The sequence below is a fragment of the Typopeltis vanoorti genome, chromosome 6 (genome assembly GCF_054136105.1).
Source record: "Typopeltis vanoorti isolate ZY-2024b chromosome 6, IOZ_Tvanoo_1.0, whole genome shotgun sequence".
NCBI classification, from domain to species: domain Eukaryota; kingdom Metazoa; phylum Arthropoda; class Arachnida; order Uropygi; family Thelyphonidae; genus Typopeltis; species Typopeltis vanoorti.
In genome coordinates this window covers 123,739,818-123,765,647 of record NC_143554.1, presented here as the reverse complement: position 1 = coordinate 123,765,647, position 25,830 = coordinate 123,739,818, and the positions used below count along the sequence as shown (strand labels likewise).

The following is a 25,830-nucleotide window of genomic DNA, read 5'->3' as shown; positions in this document are numbered from 1 at the left end:
CCGGATGCGACACATCGCCTGCTTAACATTATATTTAATGTTAAGCAGGCATACATAAATTTAACATAACATTTTCAGTGCAGATTATGCAAATCTTTTAGATATAGGTATTGTTCACTTGATTAGAAAGAATGTTATACTTAACAAGAAAGTAATTACATTGTTTTTATCTTTTATCCAAGTGTGATAGCTGCTTGAGTGACATATCATTTATATATATAGTTTTTCCATAAATACTGTTTTTTGTACACCCCTGTGCAGCCAATATTTGCATTTATCGGTAGAGAGAGAGTTATCTAGCTGTATGGGTTAACATGCAGTGGGGGAGATTATGAGAACTATGTAGTAATAACACTTCACAAGGTTGAAATGCAGCCACCTGTTATTTCAACACGTTAAAAACATTTTGGATCAGTAGGATGTTTGTGTATTGGACTATTAACTGTTACAATGATATAGAAGAAGTATCTGACTTCCAAAGAATAGGTCAGCCATGCTGTGAAGGCACACCTCTGCCATAATCCTGTGGGAACATAGGAAGTGATGTTGCAAGAGATGAACATTTTGCAGAGAATGTCGCATGTACTAACTGACAACCTGGGTGAGAGCCTATCATTGTTCTACTGGACATTTCCTAATCCCACAGCTTATGGGACAGAGGGTGATAAAATCAAAGGTACTTCTCCAGCAGTACACAAACAATTGGGTTGGATATCATCTTCACAGATGAGAAAATATTCACCATTGAAGAGTCATTTAACTGTCAAAACAATCAGGTATATGCCTTGGACGATTGCACAGCACGTGCCATAGCACCCAGGATTCAGAAGTCATCACTGATGGTTTGGTGTGTGTGGGGGGGTGACACATCAGGGGGGGGGGTATCCAAGTTGTATTTCTGCACGAAATAAGTCAAAACCTCCACCGAAGTGCATCAAGACGCTGTCCTGGAACCTGTGATATGGCCCCTGAACAACACCTTGTTTCATGGTAGGCAGTGGACCTTCCAACAAGACTCAGACCCTGCACACAAGGTGAGGATCACACAACAGTGGTTGGAGGCAAACGTGCCTGACAACATATCCCCATTTGATTGGCTGTCTGGAAGTCCTGATCCGAATCCATTGGACTTCAAATTGTGGTCGAAGCTTGAGAGAGTAACCAGCAAAAATGACACCCCAGCATCGCCAGTCTGAAGGTGGATTTGAAGCAAGCAGTGTCAGCGTTTCCATTGGATGTTGTGCATGCCACCATCAGTATATGGCCTCACAGACTTTGGATGTGCATGAAGACAAATGAGATATTTCGAATGTTGACTGCTGCAGTATGCACATTATGCATGTGGTTTGTATATGATGAAAGCTATGAATGATTTGCTGATAGATTAAAGGTTTATGTACTGTTCAGATTGTAACAGTATTTATGGCTAAACAGGGTATAGCTTTTAGGGGTTGAGCAAGAATGTAAAAATGATAAATTTTTAAACTTATTGTATGCTGTAGAATTTTACAGAAACATGAATCTCAAAAATTACCATAAACCAACATGATCCTTTTATAAATACTAATTTTTTTTTTTTTTTTCTTCAGTTGTTAAGGAGAGAATATGGGAGAAAAAGAAACTTTGTATAGTTTGAAGCTCCTATATTTCATTCAGAGCTGATAACTTGATCACTTGAATTTTTGATTAACTCAGTAGAATGAATCTCACTTAATTTGGAGGGATTTATACTACTTAGGATAAGCCTGAGTTAGTTAATTATTAATTTATTTATTAATTAATAATTTATTAATTTTTTCATTTATTTTATATTATATAATTATATAAAATATATTATTTTATTAATGTATTAATGTTTTAATTTAACTAAAGAAAATATTGTTAGGTGATATTTTCTTTCAATTCAATATGGATCATTGAATTTATATCCATTACATATTATATTATTTATTTATTATACATTGTATATTTTATTCATAATAAGCAGATTCTCTAAAATCGCTAATTAATAATTATGTAATTCCTTTTGTCTTAGGCATGTTGGGTTCTTCATTATTTCCATGATATAAGATTTAGAAATGAAGGTAGCTTAATACAAGCACTTCAATTAACACAGAACTGTCTTCTTAATGATAAAGACCTTCCTGTAAAAGTGGAGGCTGCCATTGCTCTCCAAGTTCTTATTACTAATCAGGAAAAAGGTAAGATTATGTGCTGTGCTTTTCAGTCTCTCTCTCTGCTGTTGTGTGTGTGACCATTCATGGGTACATTTTGCAAAATTTGTGTTATGTGGCATGGAGTCTGAAGATTTATTATGGGAGGGCCACACTTACACCATGATTCACATCATTCCTTTATATCTCTGCTACTTGATACATTGACAATGCACTCGACCATCTCTAGTAGTTCTCTAGTAGTAAGCATTATCTTATTCATCTGCTGAGTAAAAAGAATCTGATTCTTGACCACATTCTCTTACACAACTTCTTGTTTGTTTGTATTATTTTCTCATATATTGAACTTTTTTTTTCTCAATTAATTCAACAAAATTATTTTAATATTCATGTTTTCATAAATTTCTGTCATATTCCTTCTTTTCTGTCTCTTAGTAAAACCATATATAACCCATAAATCTTAAAACATAATTTTTATTGTTCACTAGAAACATTTTGTAATGTAAGTTAATCAAATTTTGTCATAAATGAATATGAAGACTTTTGGCAAACTGATATGTTCTATATAAGTAGAATTTTATGTATTAACAAACTTTATAATTTTGTAGTCTCTCTCAAGGTCTTGCTTTAGTGAGTATGAGTAAGCTACAACATGAACTCTCATGCTATTATTGGTCTGTTGTCTGACTTTGTGAGATCAGGTGACCTCAAGCAGGAGAACTGGCTACAAATGTATCAATAATAGAGATCTTTGCAACTATATCATTATATAATGAAGAGTATGTTAATGACCTCTATGGATAAATTAACTCACTGGTGATAAAACAAACTCCAAATAAAGACCATCTCTTTCCAAGGAGATAGCGATGCAAAAATCAGTATAGATATTGGAAGGAATTTTCTTTCCCTTTTGTGGCATATTTGGTTTTGGTGAAACTAATGACAGAGGATACAAATTTATTGATTTTTCCATTCAAAATAATTTACAATTACTAATACTTTATATCTTCATAAGCCATCAAGAAAATGAGCATAGACCTTGCCTAAATGGATCTGCACAATGTAATTGATTATATACTTGTTCAGATAACACTTGTTATCTATAACTTTAGATAACAAGTGTTATCTGAACACTTGTTATCTAAACAAATATACTTGTTTAGATAACAAGTGTTCAGATAACACTTGCTATCTGTTCCTTATCTGAACAGATAACACTTGCTCAGATAAGGAAGATTAACAGATAAAGCATCAGTTAATCTTCCTAAAACTAGATCTTTCCCAGGAGCCAATATTGGTAGTGATGACAACATGGTTGTTACTATTTTCCTAGAAGAATTTAGAAGTGTTAAAAATGAATACAGACTCTTTTCTAAAGCAGCTGATGTCATAATAAGAAAATTTCCAAAGATAATCAAACCCTGGATTACAGAAGCAAGGGGAAAAGAAAAAACTAAGCAATAAAATTAAAACATCTAAAACCAACTGGATTCTTAAGGAATGTGAAAATGAAAAGCACACACATAACTAGCTAGAAATGCATCCCAAATGATCAGTTGATGGTGAAAATTGCATGCCCATAAGAAATAAGTTTGTGTGAGGTAGCTTTTACTTCTACATGACAACATAGCAGTAAAAGCTAACTCACATAAACTTATTTATGATAGTGATAGTTGAAGTAGGTAAAGACCTAGTCACCACATTTGGAACAGCTTTAAAAACTAAAAAAAATCATTCAAGGAAAGAGTATAAAATTATTAAAAATTAAAGAATATCGAAGAAAACATATCATAAACATCAGTACAAATTTTTAGAGCAGGAACAAACAATACTATAATTAGTTCACTAATAGAAAAACAATGACAAAATCAATTTCGATAAACCTCAGTCCCATGATGATTGTCCCCATTATAATGTGATGGGTAGCAGGGACTCAAAAATATATCTTTTGATATATCACTCCCACACGAGAGGCCTCAAGGTCTAGAAAATAACTGGCATGTCTGGGCTGTATATATCATCATCATCAACAACTCTGCATTTGTTTCTGCAACTACAAAATTTCTTTTGTTTACTGCAGAAATTTTGTAGTTGCATTTCAGTAGATGCGCTATGTATCGTGACAGTTCTGTAACCAAATCTGCATATGGGGGGGGGGGGGGGGCATGTGTTTTTATATATATATATATATATATATATATATATATATATATAATGTTTGTATATATTGTTTATACATGTGTAAATATATTAAAAAACAATGAAGGAGAATGCCATCTTTGAGTTACTAAAAGGTGTAAATATGTGAATCATCATTAATAAACAATGTGAGAATGGGAAATATAAAGGAAAGAACAAGTATGAATTGAAATACTTGCATTATTGGCAAACAAATTATTAATAATAACTTTTGTGATATATGTGTATCCTATAAGTTGCTGGCCGGAGCGAATAGCATATTATCTTATAAATTCTAGACATGCATGAGTTAATTTATGATGGCATGATTAAAAAGAAAAAAAAAAAACTTAAGAGGAAAGGACTTTTTTTTTTTGCGAAGTATAAATAAATATAGGGAGAGGCTAATTCAATGAACTAATGATGTTGATCAGGGTATTCATTTCGGTGTACATGTGGGTTGATGAAGTAGCAAATCATCTTGTAAAATTCGTTATGCTTCTTATATGTATTTATTCCTCTGTTTTATGTATATGTTGTTTTTCTAAGAATTTTCTTTTGTTTACTGAGAATCAGTATACATTTCACACAATTCAATAATAGGATATATCATTTTTATCATTGAAATTGTCCATCCTTTTGCAAATTCTACATTCATTACTTTTTTATCAGCAGTTCTTCTGTCTTGTCATTAATAGATATCTCACATATACTAGTATTTTATTGTAGATCAGCCACTTCTTATAATAATACACAGAACTGATTTTTATTCAGGAATACATTGACTTTTACCACATTTGTTGTTTCTGAAGACTGGAATAAATTTGTTTCTATACTGTGAAAAACATTCCAACCTCAGCAGACCCTGCACTGCACAAGCAAGAACAAGTAGTTTTTATTTTATCACTAAATACAGAAACATTTATAGTATTTTATTGTAGATCAGCCACTTATAGTAATACATAGAATTGATTTTTATTCAGGAATAGATTGACTTATTTAGCAACAGTTAGTGTAATTAGAGACAACTGCAATTGACACTTTATAAGGAAAAACATCCTCCCCTTCCCCACAGGCAGTGCAAGAAAAACAGATATATTGTAGCATTAAACATAGCAGCCAACTAAGCACCTTTGTACTAACATCCACTTTCAAATTTTCAGTTCCAAAAAATACATATAACAGCTGTTTATAATGCAGCCATAGCATACACAAACTTTCACTTACCACATGTCTTCTCAGACGTTCCTCTGTACTGTTGTTTGTGATTGCATTTTTAATTCAGGACTTTGATTTGCTATAACCTTGCAAGTTGTTGATTTCACTGGCTTGCTCAAGTGCATTCCAGTATCTTATACCGTAATCCCCCCCCCCCACCGCTATCCTCAGGTTCACTTTCCACAGTCAACCATGGTCTGAAAATATTAAATGGAAATATTCCAAAAATAAACAATTTGTATAGGCAAAGTGGATCCAACATTATTTCAAAGCCGAATGGTTGTAGGAAGTATTAAATTGCATGTTCTGAGCAACATAATGCCATCTCGTGCTATACTGCATACGTTACCTACCCATTAGTCACTTAGTAGCTGTCCAAAAATGGAAAATTCCAAAAATTAACGATTCATAAGTTTTAAATTGCACGCTGTTCCGAGTAGTTCTCAGTTATCAAGTCGACTGTCACAGTATCGCAGTGCTGGTGTTCAAATAATTCTTATTTTATTTAATAATGGCCCCAAAGCTTAGCGAGAGTACTGATGCTGGCAATTCGGATATGCCAAAAAGAAACCGTAAAATGCTTCCTTTAAGTGAAAGTAAAACGGCAAAAGTTCTCAACTTCATAAAATAATAAATAAATAAAAAAAAAAAATTGTGTGTGCTGAGGTTGCCAAGATTCTATTCACGTTCAGATACCTTTTATTATAGTGTGTTGTTTTAATTGTTCTATTTTATTATTAGTTATTATTGTTAATTACTTACTGAGCCTAATTATAAATTAAACTATCATGGTATGTATGAGAAAATATATATATATAGGGTTCAGTACTAACCTGTGGGGAGTCTGAAAGTTTCTCCCACAGATAAAGGGGGAGCTACTGTAATGAAAATAACTGTTCAAACTGGACATGAACACCTAACAGCATTATGCATGATTTAGCCGCCTTCTGCACATTCCACTTCAGAATTATGAAAGTATGATGTTCTCTATAGATATGACAAGTATTTTTCACATCGTTGGAGGCCGGGTGTAGCTGTGATGTTTAATGACTTTAAAGTTTATTTTATTTATATTTCAGTAGTACTCTTAACTTGTTTATGAAACAATATTTTTCCATTTTCTTTGATTCCAGCTCAGAAACATATTGAACCTCATATCAAGCCTATTGCTCTAGAACTTCTCAATATCATCAGAGAAACGGAGAATGATGACCTCACTAATGTTCTCCAAAAAATAGTTTGCACATACACAGAACAATTAACTCCCATTGCTGTAGACATGACAACACATTTGGTAAGTTAGTTTGTGCTTGCTTTGGTAAGAAACAGTATTTCTAAAGTTATGTTTATTTACAAAACGAGTGCTGTGTGCGCATGCATGCATGTGCACATGTATTTACGTTTTTTATATAACATCTTTAAACTTAATAGATTATAAAGACATTCTCATAATTACAAAATGAAATGCTCATTTACAGTGATTAATTTGAGTTAAGCATTATTGAATCAATAATAAATTTTTTAATATGTTTATACATTATATTAGCTTTGACTAATGTTCTACAAAAAATAGTTTGCATATACACAGAACAATTAACTCCCATTGCTGTAGACATGACAACACATTTGGTAAGTTAGTTTGCTTGCTTTGGTAAAGAACATCATTAAGTTCCTGACATTTACCCTAAAGGGGTGTACAGGATATGATAGTACTACATGAAAAATTTACATCATTACTAACCTCCTAACTACAATTTTCTGCCAAATCAATCTGTTACCTGTCAAAGCTACAACATTGTCAGATCTTATATTTCTATCTTCTAAGGCACTTTTTATATCGATCCACCTATATCTTGGTCTTTTTCCTGGCAACCCGGTAGAGAACACTTGTTTTGCTAATCTTTCCTCGCCCAATCTGTTTAAATGACCATACCACCTGAGATTAGCTCTGCTAGCGTATTCCTGGATGCTGACAATGTGAGGTTCTTTCCTAATATCCTCGTTTTCAATATGATATTGCCATTGATGCCACCTGTTCATGCCTCCCTAATCTTTCTCAGCACTCTCATATCTACAGTCTCTAGTCTTTGGTCAAGTGTTATACTTCTGACCCAGCTCTCAGATCCATAAGTTACAATTGGTTTGAACACTGTCTTGTGTACAGCTAGTTTTAGTGTTGTGACTAATTTCGCTATTATTCATTTAAATTTGTTCAGTTGACTTCCTACCATTCCAGCTTTGTTGATTCTGTTGTCTATTTCCATATTTAATTTACCATCTTCACTAAAAATCGTGCCTAAGTAGCTGTTAATAAATAGTGCCTAATGTTTTACTTGTTCTATAGGTTCTCCATTCACAAAAACAGCTGATATTTTCATTGATTCTGCCTCTTGTCATTATCTTTGTCTTGTTATTGCTGACCTTCATACCATACCTATCACAGCAGTTATTCAATTTAGTCAGGGAATCTCAGACTTGTAGCGGATTTATTTAGAAGTATAACGTCATCTGCTTATGCATCCTTGCTTTATAGCAAGGAGCTGACATTAACATCTCCAATTTTGATATCAGGTTTAATACCACTTTCCTTCATAATGTAATCCATATAGATAATGAATAACAGAGGTGATAATATACATCCCTGTCTGACACCAGATTTAACCTTAAACCATCTCCCTGTACTTCCTTCAATTCTAACTGGTGACCTACAACTCAAATAAAGACTAAGTATTGCTTGATATAATGATCCACTGACACCATACAACTGTAGTGTTTTGAATAACTTGTCTCTTGGCACCTTGTCATATGCTGTTTCTAGATCTACAAAACTTAAATACAGATCTTTGTTATATTCCCATGACTTTTCAGCTATTTGTCGTAAAGTGAATATCTGATCCTGACAGCCTCTATTTGGCCTAAATCCAGCTTGTTCTTCACCCAGCTTTTCTTCCACAATTCTTCTCAACCGTTTCTCAAGTATACTTGCATAGATCTTGCCAGGAACACTCAGTAGGGAAATACCTCTGTAATTCTCACATTCAGTTTTATTTCCCTTTTTATATATGGGTACTATGAGAGCTCTACTCCAATCATCTTGAATACGTCCTTCTGTCCAGGCCCTCTGAACTATGCAATGTAGCAACCCGTAAAACTTTTATACTTCCATACTTGAGCATTTCTGGTCTAATATCATCTACTCCAGCTGCCTTTCCACATTTCAGACTTTTGATGGCTTTTACTACTTCAAGTATGGATATGTCTTCCAGAATGTTATGCCACCTTCTTGATATTTATTTTCTATGTTCTTTCCAAAGTTTTCCCATTACTTTTGTTTAGTTAGTTTTACACAGGGTTTAGCTTTCTTACATTTGTCTGTATTCTCTAAGAGCACAAGCTGACTTATTTGCCAGGAGCCTTTGATATGCTTTCTTCTTTTCCTTCACTGCCTGTTTAACTTCCTGTGTCCACCAGGAGTTTTCATTTTTCTATCCTTGCAGATAACTTCACCACATGCCTCTCTGGCAGAATCAATCAAGGTTTGATTTCTGTTCTCAAACTCTTTCATTTTTTCTTGAATGATGTTCGTATATTTTAGTCTACAGTTCACATCTGAGAGCTGCTCAACTTTTATTTGTTTTAAAACTTTCTTACATGTTCTTTTCAATAAAAGAAGCAGAATAAAATTCAATTTTATTCTGCTTAAGACTAAATGGTGATCAATTCCAATTTCAAATCCTACACCAAAGAGAAAACATCACTATCAACAATAACATAGTCAATGAGAATTTTCTTATTCCTTGCCTCTTCTCTCCATGTGAATTTTCTTATTCCTTGCCTCTTCTCTCCATGTGAATTTTGCACATTTTTATGTTAGACCATGGTGTTAGTAATAACCAGTCCATGTCCTGAGCAGAAATCCACCAAGCATTTGCCATTATTATAAGCTGTGCTTTGCTCTTTTCTCCAAATTTTCCCAAAATATTTTTGTATGCCTGACAATCATTTCCTACTCTGCTATTTAGATCTCCAACAAGGACCAACTTTTTCTTTTTTTTATTGTGTTAGTTGCTTTCTCTAAAGCCTCAAAATATTCCTCCACTTCTACCATAGGAGAACCTTCTGTGGGACCATAGGCACAAATACAGGGTGTTCGGGATAAATTTGACATATTTATAATTAATTATATTTTTCCGTAAGTTACATGTATTAACACACACTTCTCTTCATTTAAAAGTTTGGACCCTTCTTCATTCATATACAAGATGTCAGAAAGGATGGATAGCTGGAACCCACCTGAATCATGGAAGAGAATAACTTGTATCATGATGATTCGTGCCCGCCATCAAAATAAGGATATTACGACTGCTGCCCAATGCTCCCTGAATACAGTAAAAACAATCAGGCATGAACTAGAGACTTGCAATGGTGACTACGAGGATGTAGCAAGAAGAAAGATCCCTAGCAGACGATCTGATTGCGTTCGTACAGCAGAATTCCTCGCAAATCTGCAGGAACAGGTGTTGAAGAACCCTGGCATTGGAATTCGGGCTTTGTTCGTGGAGTTGCTAACTGTAGTCAAGCCCTGGATAACAAGGGTAGCCAATGGTAGGCCGTATGTATGGCAGCAGGATTCGGCCCCTTGCCACACCTCTGGGAAAAGTCAAAAATGGTTGTCTGAAAATTTCTACGACTTCACCAGTCCAAATGTTTGGCCTCCAAACTCCCCAGACCTTAACCCCATGGATCATTTTGTATCGGGCGCAGTTGAAAAAGACACCAATAGCACTTCCAGTAATACAAAAGCCCAGTTAATGGATAAAATTAAAACAGTTTTTGCGGCCCTTCCCAGGGAGACTGTAGCATCAGCTTGTTCGAGGTTCCGAAGCAGAATTGAAGCTGTGATCGATGCTAATGGTGGTTATTTTGAGTAAATCTTGTTGATAGTATTGTAATTAACTCTGCCTGTAATGTTTTTTTGTCAATTCATTAAATTTAATAGATACAAAGAAGATTTTCTTTTTCCTTACGAAACTGTCAAATTTATCCCGAACACCCTGTAAGTCTTATTCTCCATTTCCCCATTTTTTTGCTCACATCACTCTACTTGAAATTGCCTGCCATTCAAGAAGATTAGCCTCGTATTTAGTGTTGAACACTATGGCTACTCCTCCTTTTTCTTGATTGTCATTGTCTGAATATAACATTTTGTATTTATTGCTCAGAAAGAGCTCACCAGTTTTGGTCTTTTTTGTTTCAGTCACCCCTATTATGTTTATCTGGTACTTATCTAATTCCTCAGCTAGCTCCCATTTCTTTGCTTCAGGCTTCTTATGTTGATTGTAACTATCTTCAATTCTGGTGATATTTTGAGTTGGGGTGTGTTTTAGGATTTGTTCCAGTAGCTCACTTTTCGCTGTTCGCCCTGGTTCCCTGGCGAAAACAACGGGGCATTGTTTAACTGGTCGACGCCCCAGCCGGCATGAAATTCTATCATGTTGTACCATCATTTAATATTGTCGTTTCAGCCAATAAGAATACAATTTGGTCGGCTAAATCCCAAATTGCTAGCCCATCCTCATTCAATCAGTATCCAGGTAGATACCTTACAGGGTGCACCACGAGAAGGTGAGGATTGAATATTAGGTCAGAAGCTCTGGTGGTCGGTTCTCCACATTCCTTTAAAGGCTATGTGGAGGTCTCCTCTCAGTTATACAACTTTGACCCTTAAGCATCCCTTGGTAAGAAAAAATTTCTAAAGTTTGGTTTATTTACAAAATGACAGCTGTGTGCGTACATGTGCACATGTGTTTATGTTTTTTTATATAACGTCCTTTAAACTTAATAGATTATAAAGACTAATTCTCATAATTACAAAATGAAATGCTCATTTACAATGGTAATTTGAGTTAAGCATTATTGAATCAATAGTCAATTTTTTAATATGTTTACACGTTATATTAGCTTTGCTCTTTGCTTTTTATTGGTAAAATTTGTAGAAATTAAATATGCATGGGGCTGATATAACCACTAAAAAGAACATATCTTAAAACCCTTTAACCCCCATGTTTCATCAAATTGTAATAATTTGTTCTTTTTATGTATAAGAAGACATATCAGAGGTTTTGAAGCAATTTGAAGACACAGAGGTGTGGGCCGTCATCAAGTTTTTCGTGCTGCAAGAAAAGTCTGCAGCTGAGATTTACGAAACTTTGTGTGCAACTTTAGGGGACTGTGCCCCAGCATATCCAGCATTGCCAGATGGATGGCCAAGTTTAAACTGGGCATCCTGAGACAACAGATGCCCTCAGGTCAGGAAGACCTTCCATAGTGATTACATCTGAAAACATTGGTGCAGTGCATGCCATGATCCTTGATGATAGACGAATACTAGCCAAAAACATTGCAAAGACTGGGGATATCCAGGGAATGAGTTGGAATCATTATCCACCAACATCTGGACATGCAGAGGCTCTTAAAGAAGTAGTCGAAGGTGGCAGCCCCACCACCAGACTCAAGTGCTGAAGGCTAATCCCTTACACATCTTAAAATTTCACCCATTAAAAGAAATAACAAAGAGATAGCTGAACTGCCTAAATGGTTAACAATAAAGCGAGGAAAAAAGGTACATGAGATACAGAACATGGAACAATAAAGTTTGCATGGAAAAGAAAATGAATTAATAGATCAATTTAAAAACTCAAGATTGGATCTGCTAGCAGTCACAGAAACAAAAAAAGAAAGGTGAAGGTTGCCAGAAAATGAAAGATGGATATATACTTTTCTATTTAGAGGTAAACCCAAGAGAATGGGGGAAAACAAAGGGTAGCATGCATAATTAAACCAGATCTCAAAGAATATATTACTAAATTGTTGACAATCACTATAGATTTTAAATCAGATAACCAGGTATTCACTGTAATTGTTTGCATATGGCCCAAATGATAATGCTAATAAAGAAATTAAAGATGCATTCTTCGAACTCTTATAAAAAACAATTGAAGAAGAACAAGGGCATATTATACTACTAGAAGACCTTGATGGCCTTGTAGGGAATCAAGTAGATGAAGAAACGAAACAAGTGCTGGGATCACAAGGAAAAATAATCCAGAATAATGGAGAAAGAATAATAAATCTCTGAAATGAAAAATCTATAATTGACCATCATAAGCAGATCGTACTGGAAGTATACAAAGAAATGCAAGAGTCTATATAGAGGTTCTGAAATAGGCAGTGACCACTACTTATTAATATTGGAAACAATCCATAAAATAAAAGTTAAAAAATGCAGAAAAAGTAGCAAGGAAATAAATGTTAAGATAAAGAACTACAAACTAAAGAAAGAAGAAACGGCCATTGAGTATAAAAGTAGAATAGAAGAGAAGATGAAAGAAGTAGAAAAAAAGATATATGAAGACCAAGATGTAGAAAGCCTATGATACAGGTTCAAAACACTTTCTAGAAACAAGCAAAGAAATTTGTGGTGTATCATTAAATAATAAACAGAAGAAACAAAAAATACCATAGTGGACTCAAGAACTAAAAGAAGAAATAAAAAAATAAAAAACAATTGTGGAAGAGATATATAACATCAAAACTGCAGGTTGATAGAGAACTATACAACAACCAAAGAAATAAAGTTAAAACCTTAGTGAAAGAAGAGAATAGAAAATGCTGGGAAGACTTCAGACATACTTTAGAACAAAATTTTAAAGAAAGGAAACCAAAAACTCTTCTATAATGTTTTAAGAAGAATGAGGTCAGAGAAAGAATGCCCCATAAAGTTTATCAAAAATAAACTAGCAGAAATTAGTAGCAGAGGACTCTACCAAACGACCAACCTTTGCTGGCGATTATAGTAATGGATGAAATTTTAAAGGCATGACAAACAAAAACAAAAAAGTTCCACCTAGGATACAGGAAACGGAAAGAAACCAGGATTTAACACATGGCTTTTGTATATGATGTAGTGATTCTAGCAAATACAGCTGAAGATTTGCAGTACAATGTCAACATTTGGTATGAAGAAACAAAGAAAAGGAATATGACCATAAATACAAATAAAACTAAAACAATAATCATATCTAGAAACCAATCAAAACAGATAATAAAAATAGAGAACCATCAACTGGAACAAGTTCACTCCTTTAAGTACTTGGAATCATATATACAAGAAGATGGTACACTAGACACAGAAATTAACAATGGGATAACTGGGGGAACAAAGCTTTTCTATGCAATGAAAGGCCCACTCTTAGATAAGAAAGAAGTTACCGTATATGTCAGTGTATAGGACGACCAGAGTATAAGACGAGGCCTAAATTTTAGGCTATTTTTAGATTTTAAGCTTATGTTAGTTGTATAAGACCCCCCCCCCTATTTCTTCTTTCTTGTATTAATGCAACATTAGGTATTGTTGTTATATCCGTTATTTTTATATCTATGTGTATCCGTTGTTTTTTTTTGCATAGCATGGATTTAGTATTATGCTAATTGCCCCAATTTTAATTATTAATTTTGCATTTTTTTTTTTTTTTTTTAATTTTAGGATTATTAAAATTGTTATCATTTAAAATCATGGAACCAGCAACAAAACGAAGAAAGTATGAAGCTTAATTTAAAATAAGAGTAATTGAAATGGCAAAGCAAACTAATAACTGTGCTGCTGCAAGAAAGTTTGACACAATCAAGAAGATGGTAAGAGAATAAAGGTAGAAAGAAGATATTTAAAAAAAAATTGCCAAAGAAAAAATGCGCGATGAGAACGGGGTCACCCAATGGCTGCAACTGGAAAATCACGTTGCAGAATGGTTATCTTGTTACAAGAAATATGATTAGAGCATATGCACTAAAATGGTCAAGATTGAATCCGGATGAAAGTATAGAATTTCTAGCTACTTCAGGATGGTGTAATCGTTTTATGAACAGACAAAACCTGGTAATACGACAAAAAATGAAAATTGCTCAAAAACTACAGCAGATCTTGACCACAAACTTACCAGTTTCCATATTATTATTATTTATTATTATTCAGCTGAGACAAGAACATAAATTTCTATTGTCAAATATTGGAAATATGGACAAAACTCCTATGAGCTTTGATATGATAAGCAATAAAACAGTGAAGCCAAAGGTAGTAAGAGTGTGCTAGTTCGAAGTACAGGTCATGAAAAACAAGGTTTACGGTTGTGTTGTCATCATGTTTGGCTGATGGGATCAAGTTAAAACCAATGATCATCTTCAAACGTAAAACTAAACCTAAGATAAAATTTCCTTCAGGTATTTTTGTACATTTTCACGAAAAAGGATGGATGGACGCAAATGGTGTGGAACTATGGATAAATAATGTGTGGAACATGCGACCAGGCAGTATAATGAAGAAACACAGTTTATTAGTATGGGATATGTTTCGTAGTCATTTAACTGAGAATACTAAAAGCCTTCTAGAAAAAAATAATACAAAAAATCCTGTTATATCAGGTGGTTTAACTTGTATATTGCAACCACTAAATATCTTCTTGAACAGACCATTTAAAGATCACCTGCGAGAAGAGTGGAATAATTGGATGTTGAGTGGTGAACATTCACAAATGGTGGATCTATGCATGCTGCATGACTTGATATGTTGTGCAATTATGTGATCAAAGCATGGAATAAAGTAAAAGGTGGTATCTCTAATCTTATGGATGGTACGAAAGATGACACTGATGACGATGAAAACGAAATTAATTCACTGGATTCGAACTGAGATCCGTATGACGATTATTTAAACAATGAATCTAAAGAACTATTTTCAACAGATGATGAACAAGATTAACACGAAAATTGACGTTAATAATTATTATTTGTTTTTTAAGACTTGCATCTATTATAATATTTTAAATAAATTTATGTAACAAAAAATTAATCTGATTTGTTTATAAACACTGCCTATTTTCTTATATAACGATGTATTGTAACTACCTAAATGTTCATCCAAGAAATTATGCTTAAATATGTAGGATATTTCATATTAAATATCCTTGCTGTATAAGATGACCCCAATGATTTCGAGGGGTTTTCTGTAGTATTTGAGAGTCATCTTATATGCAGACATATACAGAATACCAAAATGGCAGTGTATACCGTTCAGTGTTTGTACCAACATTAACATATAGTTGCGAGTCTTGGTGTTTAACAACAGGAAACACAAACTATGAACAATTGAAATGAAATATCTTAGGAAAGTGGCAAAAAAAAAAAAAAAAAAAAACAAGACTAGACTGAATAAGAAATCAAACTATAAGATACAGCGTTCAAGTTGCACCTCTGAACCAATTCATAACACACACCCAAATGAGGTGGTTTGGACATCTTAATCAAATGGAAGAAGGAAGAATAGCAAAAACTGTATAGGAAAGCCAGAAAATAGGAAAAAGAAACATAGACAGGCCCAGGAAAGGTTGGCAAAAGAAAATTAAAGAAAAATTGGAAAAAAAGGGGAATTAACTGGAAAGAAGCGAAAGGACAGCATGGAAATCTCTTTGGCAAAATCTCGACTTAAAAGCACAATAGATCATAGATGAAGAAGTATGTCAATATTTAATATTTCATATTAAATATCAAATTAATATTTGATACTTAATATTAAAGCTCAATGGTGAACCTACAGAGAAGACACTTTGTATTTTCATTGCCTGTTATCATTATCGTTGCATTTTGTTGTTCATTTTATACCAGATATGTTGATGTAGTTATTCAGTTAAAGAGTTCTTAAAACTTGCAAGGATTTATTTAGGAGTATAACTTCACCTACATGAAGTAAAGAAATGAGTTAAATACCCGATTTTTTTTTTTTTTTTCCAAAATGTGATCATATAGATGATCAATATATATATATTAATCCCATACAAAAGAAGTCAAGGACCCTATAGGGCACATCAGTGCTGTGTGTGAAATGCAGATATGGACTGAGATAGACATTTATCGACAGGTTGTAATTTGGGAATAATCTATGAGGAAGGCTGTTCCAGAGAATAGCGATGGATGGAATAAAAGAGGAGGTGGAGAAGCAGGTTTAGCGTGTTTCCAGTTGAACATTAAAGGGGTACTGGACAGCTGCAGCTCTTGTATTTACAGATGCAACAGAAAATGGTGAAATGATGGTTACCAATTCACCTGAGCAGCTGTAGAATAGACACAATGCTGAAATGCTGCACCTGTGAGATAGAAGGTAAAGTGAACCTAATTGCTTGCCTCTGGAAAGCATCAAGGATTGTAAGGGAAGTTTTAAGTGCATCACACCAAACATGTGAGCAGTATTCTAAACTTGGATGGATTTGTATATAGTGAAGAGTTGGCTGGGTGTAAAATAGGCTCTTGAATGAAAGAGAATGCCAAGTATATTGGATGCTGAAAAGGCTATTGATGTGATGTGTTTATGTCAGGAAAGACAGGGGTTAAACATTAATCCAAGCAAAGAGATCTGATCTTGTCTGGTGATTTGTGTATTACTAAGAATAAAGGTAGGTGAGCTGGGATCTCTTTTATATGAGAAAGGGCAAAACTGTGTTTTGGTGGCATTGAACATTACAAGGTTGTCTTGCCCCATTGGAGGATAGTATAGGTATCCCTTGCTTAATACTGGATTTGATTAATGTAGTGAAATTAATTGCAACAATCCCTTTATATACATGGCAATAGTTTTAATTAAAGCTCCTTTAAATTTACAACCCAAAAACATGCAAGCGTTAAGGAGTGTTTCTTGGCCGAGAGAAAGAAAGTTGCATGATGTATTTGCAAATTACGTTCTTCATAAATTTTACAGCCCATTAATCATGTTGAAAAATAAGAGCAATCTCACAACCAGGTCATTAAGTAAAAAAAAAAGAGGAGGAAAGTAATTACCTTAGATACAAAACTTCATGTAATTAAAAGATTTAACCGTGGTGAAAGCAAAAATAGGATTACAAGCAAATTTGGCTTTAGTGAGTCTACAATATGGACTATTTTATCCAAAGCTAATGGAGTATTGCGAGCAAAGTAAAATTACATCTGCAAGTGTGCAATGCCCATGTAACCGAAGTGCTATAATGGTTGAAATTGGAAGATCTGTTGATTATTTGGCAGGGAGACTGCAATCAAAAGAGAATTCCAATTAGTGTCTATAAAATCATGGCCAAAGCTCTAAGCCTCTTTCGGAGATTTGAAGAGAATAAATGTAGAGAAGACAATTCAAAATTCACAACTAGCAAAGGCTGGCTTGAAAATTTTAAATCTAGGGCTGGACTAAAGGATGTGAAAATAACAGGTGAAGCTGCAAGTGCCGGTGAGGATGCTGCATCTAATTTCTTGCTGAGTTTCAGAAAGTTATTGAAGAAAATGATTACGATTACTGCCAAATTTTCAGTGTAGATGAAACTGGCCCCTATCAGAAAAAAATACTATCTAGAACTTTTATATCAGAAAAAGAAACAGCACAAGTTGGCTATAAAGTATCAAAAGATTGCTGGACTGAATGCCAATGGAGATTTTAAATTGAAGCTGCTGCTTGCCTATAGAATTCAGAACCCAGAGACTTTAAAAGGATGTAACAAGAACTCTTTACCTGTAATTTGGTGGGCAAATCAGAAGGTTTGGGTTACCCAAAGCCTATTTGAAGTTTGGTTTAAGTCTTATTTTTGTCCAGCAGTTGAAGCTTATTGCAAGAGAAATAACTTAGCTTTCAAAGCTCTTTTGCTTTTAGATAATGCACCTGGTCATCCAAATTCTCTTAATGAACTATGTGAGAATGTGAAAGTTTTATATTTTCCACCAATAACAGCAGGCATCATTGCTACAACCCATGGACATGGGTTCATTGCAACTTTCAAAGCCTATTTTCTTAAAAAGACATTCTCAAAAGGTAGAAACAACAACAGGAGAAAATGTACTCCAAGAATTTTGGAAAAATATTACCATTAAACATGCAGTTAAAACATTCATGACTCGTGGGAGCAAGTGTCTTCTAGCTGCATGAGAGCTGTTAGGGAAAACCTTTTGCCAGAATGCGCTAATGACTTAGATCGTTTTCAAAATCCTGTGAACAACGTGGTTGAAGAATTATTGGATTCAAATTCAAAAGTTTTCAGTGACAATGATCTTCTTGAAATTGAACAATGCGTATGAAGACAGTGAACAAATGGAATGTGACGATGAGGTTCCAAAGGAGATAACAATCAAAGAACTGGATGAAATTTTTTTCAGTTTAGAATCACTTAAGCATCAAGTAATGGATATGGATCTATATGTTAATCAAAGAATGCTTGTTTGCCGAGGTCTAGAGTCATTTTGCTTGTAGAATTTTATTGTAAAATTTATGCTGAAAAGAAAAAACTAAAGCTGTTCAAATGGCTCTTGATAACTTCTTTTTTTTTTTTTTGATAAAAAATTGCTGTAAATAATGTGGATACAAGCGTTTATTAAACATTTACTTTGCATTCATTTTTTATCTTTCCTAAAATGATAAAATAATAATTCGTTCTACTATATAGAATGAATTATTAATACAGTAATCGATCATGGACAAATTATAATTTTTACCATTGATTATTATATTTGATTAACTAACAGGATTTTGATATACACTGTAATATCAAGGGATTAATTAATCATGTTAATCAAGGGATACCCATGTTTCCATTAGTTCAGAGAGGACCGAGTTGATGTCAGTTGATGGTAGACTTCTGTCACCCTTTTTTTGGAATAGGATTATATCAGATTGCTTCCATGCATTGCAATAACTATCAGATATGTATAATGGATTATAGAGACAATGCAAGAACAAGACAGGTGTTAGCTCCAGAGAATAATGTTTGAGAACAGTTGGCAAGATGCCATCAGAACCAGAAGATTTTTTTGTTGAAAAACTATAGGAGGCATGTGGTGCTTGTATTCCAATATGGTAGGATGGAATTTCTCGGTGTCATCTATGCAGGAGTTTGAGAAAAGGAGTCATACCAGGAGATCAGCTTTATCTGAAGTAACAGTGGTGCCATCAGTATGAGGCAGAGGCAGAAATGCAGGAGAGCAGAATTTGCATCCACAGCCTTAGTAAGTGACCAGAAGGCATGGCTTCCTTCTGCTGGTGGCTGTTAGATCTTGAATGAAGAGTTTTTTTTTTTTGTTTGTTTGTTTGATTTTTGTTTAGAAATACTTCATTCAAGATTTAACAAGTTTAACAAATCAACAAAGATATACTTGTACATTGGTAAAGATGCAGATTGTTCAAGGATTTATAAATGAATACCTTTAATGTAGAATTACTCCATAGAAATTCAGTAAATGTAATCTGTTTTGTAAAGTTTAACAATGAAAGAAATATTCTATGAAAATTGTTTATTACGATGTAAGAATAAGAGTTCAAAGTTCACTGGCGAAACTTTCGGATAAATGTTTGACCTATGGCAATCGAGTAAGCACGAGAAGCGGCGCGCTTGTAACTCCTGGAAGATGCTTCAAAGGAGATCGTCACGTGTGCAAAAAGATCGGTATCGGGGGGCCAAAGAAGGAACATAAAAGGCATCTGCTCCCCTTTCTCAAGGCTTTTTTTCTTCTCGCATCTTCTTGGGTTCTGGATAGTCCTCTGCTGGTTGGCATCGACACCTGTGGTTCCAGGGTCCTGGCTCGAAACATCTTCGGAGATGAGTAACTGAATGCAACCGTCGAAATGGCATGTCAGACAGAGACAAACGGCAAAGGAGCAGACTGAGCGTGGACACATGGTTGGCCTTCCGTAGAGATCTGTACTGGATGATCGCCATGAACGACCACATGTATCAAAATTAAGCTGAGCTGTTTCTAATCCACCTCGGAGGAAGAGATCTAATAATGAGTTCCAAGTCTAGCCATGTGAGACAATCGTCCAGACAAAGAACAAGCATTTCGTAAGAATAGTTGAAGAATAAGTGACGGACCTGATGAATTTCCTGAGAGTTGGTAATGTACAACCTTTAGTGTTTCTTTTGTTGAGAAAGGAAAGAAATGTTGTGAATTAGTAAGCAGGAACATTCTATTATAGAACTCTTAGTGATTATTTAGTAGCAGTGTCATAGCTCCATGAACATATTAATGAGTAATTGTATAGATGAATTATGTTATGTGAAATAGTTAATGAAGTTAATAGAATTACTGTTTTGGAGGAAATTATAGATCAGTGTATTGATGAGAGCTAAGAATTAATCTAGTAGTAATAATTCATGATAAGATTCATTTCTGTTGATTGAGGTTGCCATAATTAGCTTTATAACCTAGAATGCCATTAATCTAGCTGAGTGTATAATTTTGGATATGTATTCTAAGAATTCAATAAATGTATTTTTGTATTTTAACCTGACTTGTGGCCTGAGAATGAATCCAATGCACCACTCATTTTAATCGGAACCTGAGCAGAATAGATTTGCTTAATTGAGACCACGACTGTAAACGAAAATTAGCATAAGTGATTTAGGTAATTTGATCTTAAGTTGTTGGGAGTTGTTTCTGGGAGTTGTTGCTTGGTTAAGAGTCCTTCTAACCTAAAGGTATTGGCTGGCACAACTGAAACAAATAAATTTGCCAGTACCTAATTGAGGAGTAACTCCAGATAGTCGTTACAAAGGATTTGGTTCTAACCTGAGAAAAGCCCTTTAATTAATTAATACATGTGATCAATCCCAGGGTCAGTCAAATGTGTAGATAACTCTTCTACCACAAGTAGCGAAGAACGATCTTAAGTTAGTCTCGCATTTTAGAGTGAACAAGACATACAGGTAAAAGCAACACCTTACATAATAAGAACAATAAATTTATGTAAGAAAAGATATATGAAAGAACAAGATAAGATATAACATGGCCTTTATGAAATCTGATTTGGATCTACTGATGACTGATTTGCATATGTTGCTGCATGCTTTGGTATAGGCAGAGTATGAAGCTGGAGTTCTTGATGCAAGCCACATGTGGTAAGCTGAATTTGTTTTCTTTAACTGCTTTCACATTTTTGACTGAACCAGGGCTTGGAAAGTGAATGTGGATTATGGGTTGAATGGGAGATGATGGCCTTCATACCAGTGAGAATAATTTCTGTGACTTATTCATAGCAGGCTTTAGTGTCAGGTGAATGGAAGCAGTATTCAGGCCAAGGAAAGGAGTAAAAATTCCAGAAGTCATCCCATTTGGTGCCTTTGTAGTGCCAATGGATGAAAAGTCAGGAGCGGTTAGAGGAGGTTTTTGGCTGGTTCTTCTTCCAGATACACTCTACAGTTTATCTGGAAGAAGAACTGGCCAAAAAGAGATCCAGAGTATTTAGAGAGTGAAGAGGGTTATCAGGGATTTGAGTGGGCAGATGTGCAATTTGTGTTAGGTCATTACTTATAGCAAAAACTTTTCATCCTGCTTAGTTGGTAGTGTTGGAGGGGAGAACCAGTTGGAATTGTGGATGTTGAGATTGCCCAGGAAGATGACCTCACTATTTGGATAACTAGATTGCAGGTGGTCAAGTTACATGGAAAGGAATGTGAAGAGATATGAATGGTTATTAGTATTTGGTGACCTATAAATGCAATAAATTAAAGTTACTAAATGAAACGAGTAAGCCTTGAGCCAGAGAAGGTCAAAAAGTGGGGGATTCTAAATTATCCATTCTCTGGCAAGCTATTTCAGATTTTGGAAATGTGCAGGTTCCATCCTTGTCATGAAAAGAATTGTGAAATGTGTAGTATTGACATTACAGTAATAGATGTAACTATGATTTAGGTTTCTGTCAGAAATAATGTCTGGTCTGGAAGATTGCTAGTGATTTTGGACATCATTTATGTTAATGCCATGGATGTGAAAGTGAATTTTTTTAGTGAAGAGATTCTGGTATGGTTTGCATGTTATGGTATGAATTTTTTAATGGGATTACTATATTTATTCGAATATGATCTGCACTTTTTTTCCCCAAAATTAAAGGTAAAAAAACATGGTGATTTTCGGGAACTAAAGGTTTCAGGAAAAAACTGAAAATGGGTATGACTTACGAAGAATCTTCTATTTACTATCGCTACTTATGGCCTCAAGAGCAGTTTCCTTTTGTGCATTGTCAAAGTCATCTACCCAAATAGCACCATCTTCTTTCCCATTATTTCAGGCAAAAATTACCAGCAATTTACAAGGTGTGAGATACGTAATGAACAATCCTTCACGAATGAATAATGAGAAGTGAAAGCAGAGCACGAAACGGACAGCAATGGTAGGCTAGTAGAGGTAGAGCAGTTACGAAGATGTGCATATGATTGGTGCGGTATTAACAAAAGATCATGCTATCCAAAGACAAAGGCAAGCTGACAGTTGTTGAGTTGAAATGCTAATTCTCATCAACCGAATTCAATAATATCTGAAACTGCCATAACAGCATTCACTATATATTTCTTAGTTTTAGCACATTCATGACAAGGTGTTTTGCCCATTTATCATTCCAGTGGAACTTCTGATTGTATGTGTGCCACTTTTGCTTTTGTGATGGCTTAATGATATCAAAAATTTCAAAAATTGGACAATAGTTTTTAGTTAGATACTGTGTTTGCCAGTGCAACATATGGTTTTACTTGAGTCTATACAGCATAGTTTCTGTGGGAGGGAACATGTGATTCGTTAGTTAGTGCCATTTTTATCCCAGTTGTCTCTAATGTTGAGAAATATATTACACAGACTGCAAATGTTTCTGTACCTTATTCAGTGATACAATGAAACTACTTGCTTATCTTGGCGTGTTGTTTACTGTGTGTGTGTAGGAGGGGGGGGTGTTATCGCCCTGATGTGGACGTGTTTAAACTTTTTTTTGTGTGAGAGTTTATATGCGAAACTGTTTAATTTATTTTTTCGTAAAGTAAAATCAGGGATGCAAGTTATATTTGAGTAAATACGGTTGTTTATGAGGGAGATTCACTTTTGTTGCAGTGTCACTGTTATTGTTTGTGAGAATCTTCATAGGGTTGATCATAAGTTTGATTAGATGGAAGGATAGTGGGATGTGCAGTGAGAGAAGATACTCTTGGACATGCAGAGAGAAACCAGTCTCTGTGTCATGTTGTCTCCTTGACTGTGCCCCACATACAACTACTCAGGCTCCCTCTCTTCCGGGAGGGAGTCTGAGTAGAGAGAATAAAAGAAAAAAAGAGTTGAGAAGAGAAAAAAATATGTAAAATTCGAGCCTTCATAGCCCGGTTAGTTTTGGTGATGCCCTTTGATTGGAAAAACCTGGGTTTAAATACTGTCCAAGATGTGATGAACCTTTATCAGTGCTTTTCATTTGGATGGTGAGTTAGCCAGTCCCTTATGATAGTGGTGGTTGGCAGTGTTTTGTCCAACAAAACAGGCATGCCAGCCAGAAAAACACATGCAGTTGACAGCCATAATACACCATACAGATAGGATTGACTGCACTATCAGAGCAATTAGGTTACAAACAAGTGACATTACTTGGCTGTAACAGGCCACTGGGCCTGACATGCAAAGGAAAATGGAATTATATAAAATTAATAAAATCAGCAAAAAAAATTCTTAGCCCCTCCCCTATTAATGTACAATACATTTACACCCTTTTGTGGGTACAAGTCACATTTAAAAAAAAAAAAAAAATCTTTTATAGGCAATATCGTTGGTATGAAGAATGTTTGGAGAAAATATTTTTTACCTGAGTTTTGTTTCCCAACAAATTTTGGTGGCCTTTTAGTGGTGTAATAATTGCTTCTCCTTATATGAATTGGGGTTCTGTTGGTGTTCTTCACAATTTCCATGTCTGGGATTTATGTAAATGAAAAATTTAATTGTACAATTAAATTGTAGAAATTTACATTTTAATGAATATATACAATTATTAAAAATAGAAAAAAAATCCTTAGCCCACCCATAGTACTAATGTATTATAGGTCCACAACCTTTTATGGGTAGGAGCTACATAGAAGAAGAGAGAAGAAAAAAAGAACACAATGATTGTGCAAGTTCTTGGTTTGAAGACAATGACACAGGAACACTGCAGTGGGCAGCATAGAATCTTGAAGTGAAACAGATTACTGTTTTACATCAAGATGGTCTGCTGTAGCATAGGCAATTCCTGATTTACGAGTTTCCAGATTTTTTTTTACATATCAAATATGAACAAAATTAAAAATTTGAACATTAATTGCAATAAATAAATGCTAAACATTCAAACTGCATGTGGCTATACAATACAATATACTACCAGTGTGTGTGCTTTTGTTCAAGATCAAAGTACAGCATGCCAAAACAAATTAAGACTACAGAGAGTGAAGGTTAATAAAAAGAACCAGTGAAGAAGAATAACATTGGAAACCAAATATGAGAACATAAGCAAACATGTAGATGGAACGACTCTTAAACATATTTGTGTGAAATATTACCTAAGCACTTCAACTGAGTTTACAGTTTTAAAGGAAATGCAGAAAATGCAGTTAAGATTTTCTAGTCACAAGATGCAAATTTAAAGTGCACTAGACAAGTTGCTATTGATTTAAAAAATACTTATGCATGCTGTCATGAACTTATAAAGAAAAAGTCTCGAAAATAAATCACAACTCTTACAGTTGCTTGATTTTAAAGACTATGTTTTCATTTGTTTGGATAAATATTTTAACTATAAACTACTGTTTTGTTGAGAACATAATCCCTGTTTTTAACATTGTCTGTGGGCAATAAATTCCTGCTTTACAGATGCATACTAGGAAAAAAAACTCATAAATTCAGCAACTACCTGTATATTCATTATATTGAAGCAGTTTTTATGGCTGAATGTGGGACAGCAGGTATTGATTTCTATCAGTAAAGAGACATTTTATTTATATCTGCACGTTTCCCATGACTTGTGTACACACATGCAGGTTGTGTGTGTTGGGCCAGGCTTTCAGCATTTATTTGATTAATGATTATAGCTATTGCTTTGTTTTTAGAAATGAGAATGAGATAACTTGGGTTTCTAGTTTTCCTTTTTTCAGGTAAGATATCAGTGGAAAATTCACTCAAAGAAATTAACATTATGCATTTCAACATGGTTCTCCAAATGTGGTCTTCTGTACGACTATCACAGACTGCTCGTTGTTCATATCTTTTACAAATTTTTATATGAAAATTCTTGAGCATGAAAGCACTAAATGCAAAGCCATACTTTCCCAGAATTCTGGCTACATTATAAGGACAGTATATTCATCATTTGGAAACATAGGAAAGAGAGCCTAAACCATTTTTTACATTGTGTGACCATTCAAAT

At 34.4% G+C, this 25,830-nt stretch overlaps 1 protein-coding gene across 3 annotated transcripts in view; it reads left to right on the top strand.

Moving 5' to 3' along the window:
* The window catches only part of msk (importin-7 msk), a 321,082-nt gene that overhangs the window by 161,882 nt on the left and 133,370 nt on the right, over positions 1–25,830 (top strand). For all 3 annotated transcript variants that reach the window (XM_090394390.1, XM_090394389.1, XM_090394391.1), the window contains exons 11-12: positions 2,036–2,201; positions 6,704–6,864. In XM_090394390.1, the coding sequence (XP_090250516.1) occupies positions 2,036–2,201; positions 6,704–6,864 (327 nt within the window). The remainder of the gene's footprint in view (positions 1–2,035; positions 2,202–6,703; positions 6,865–25,830) is intronic.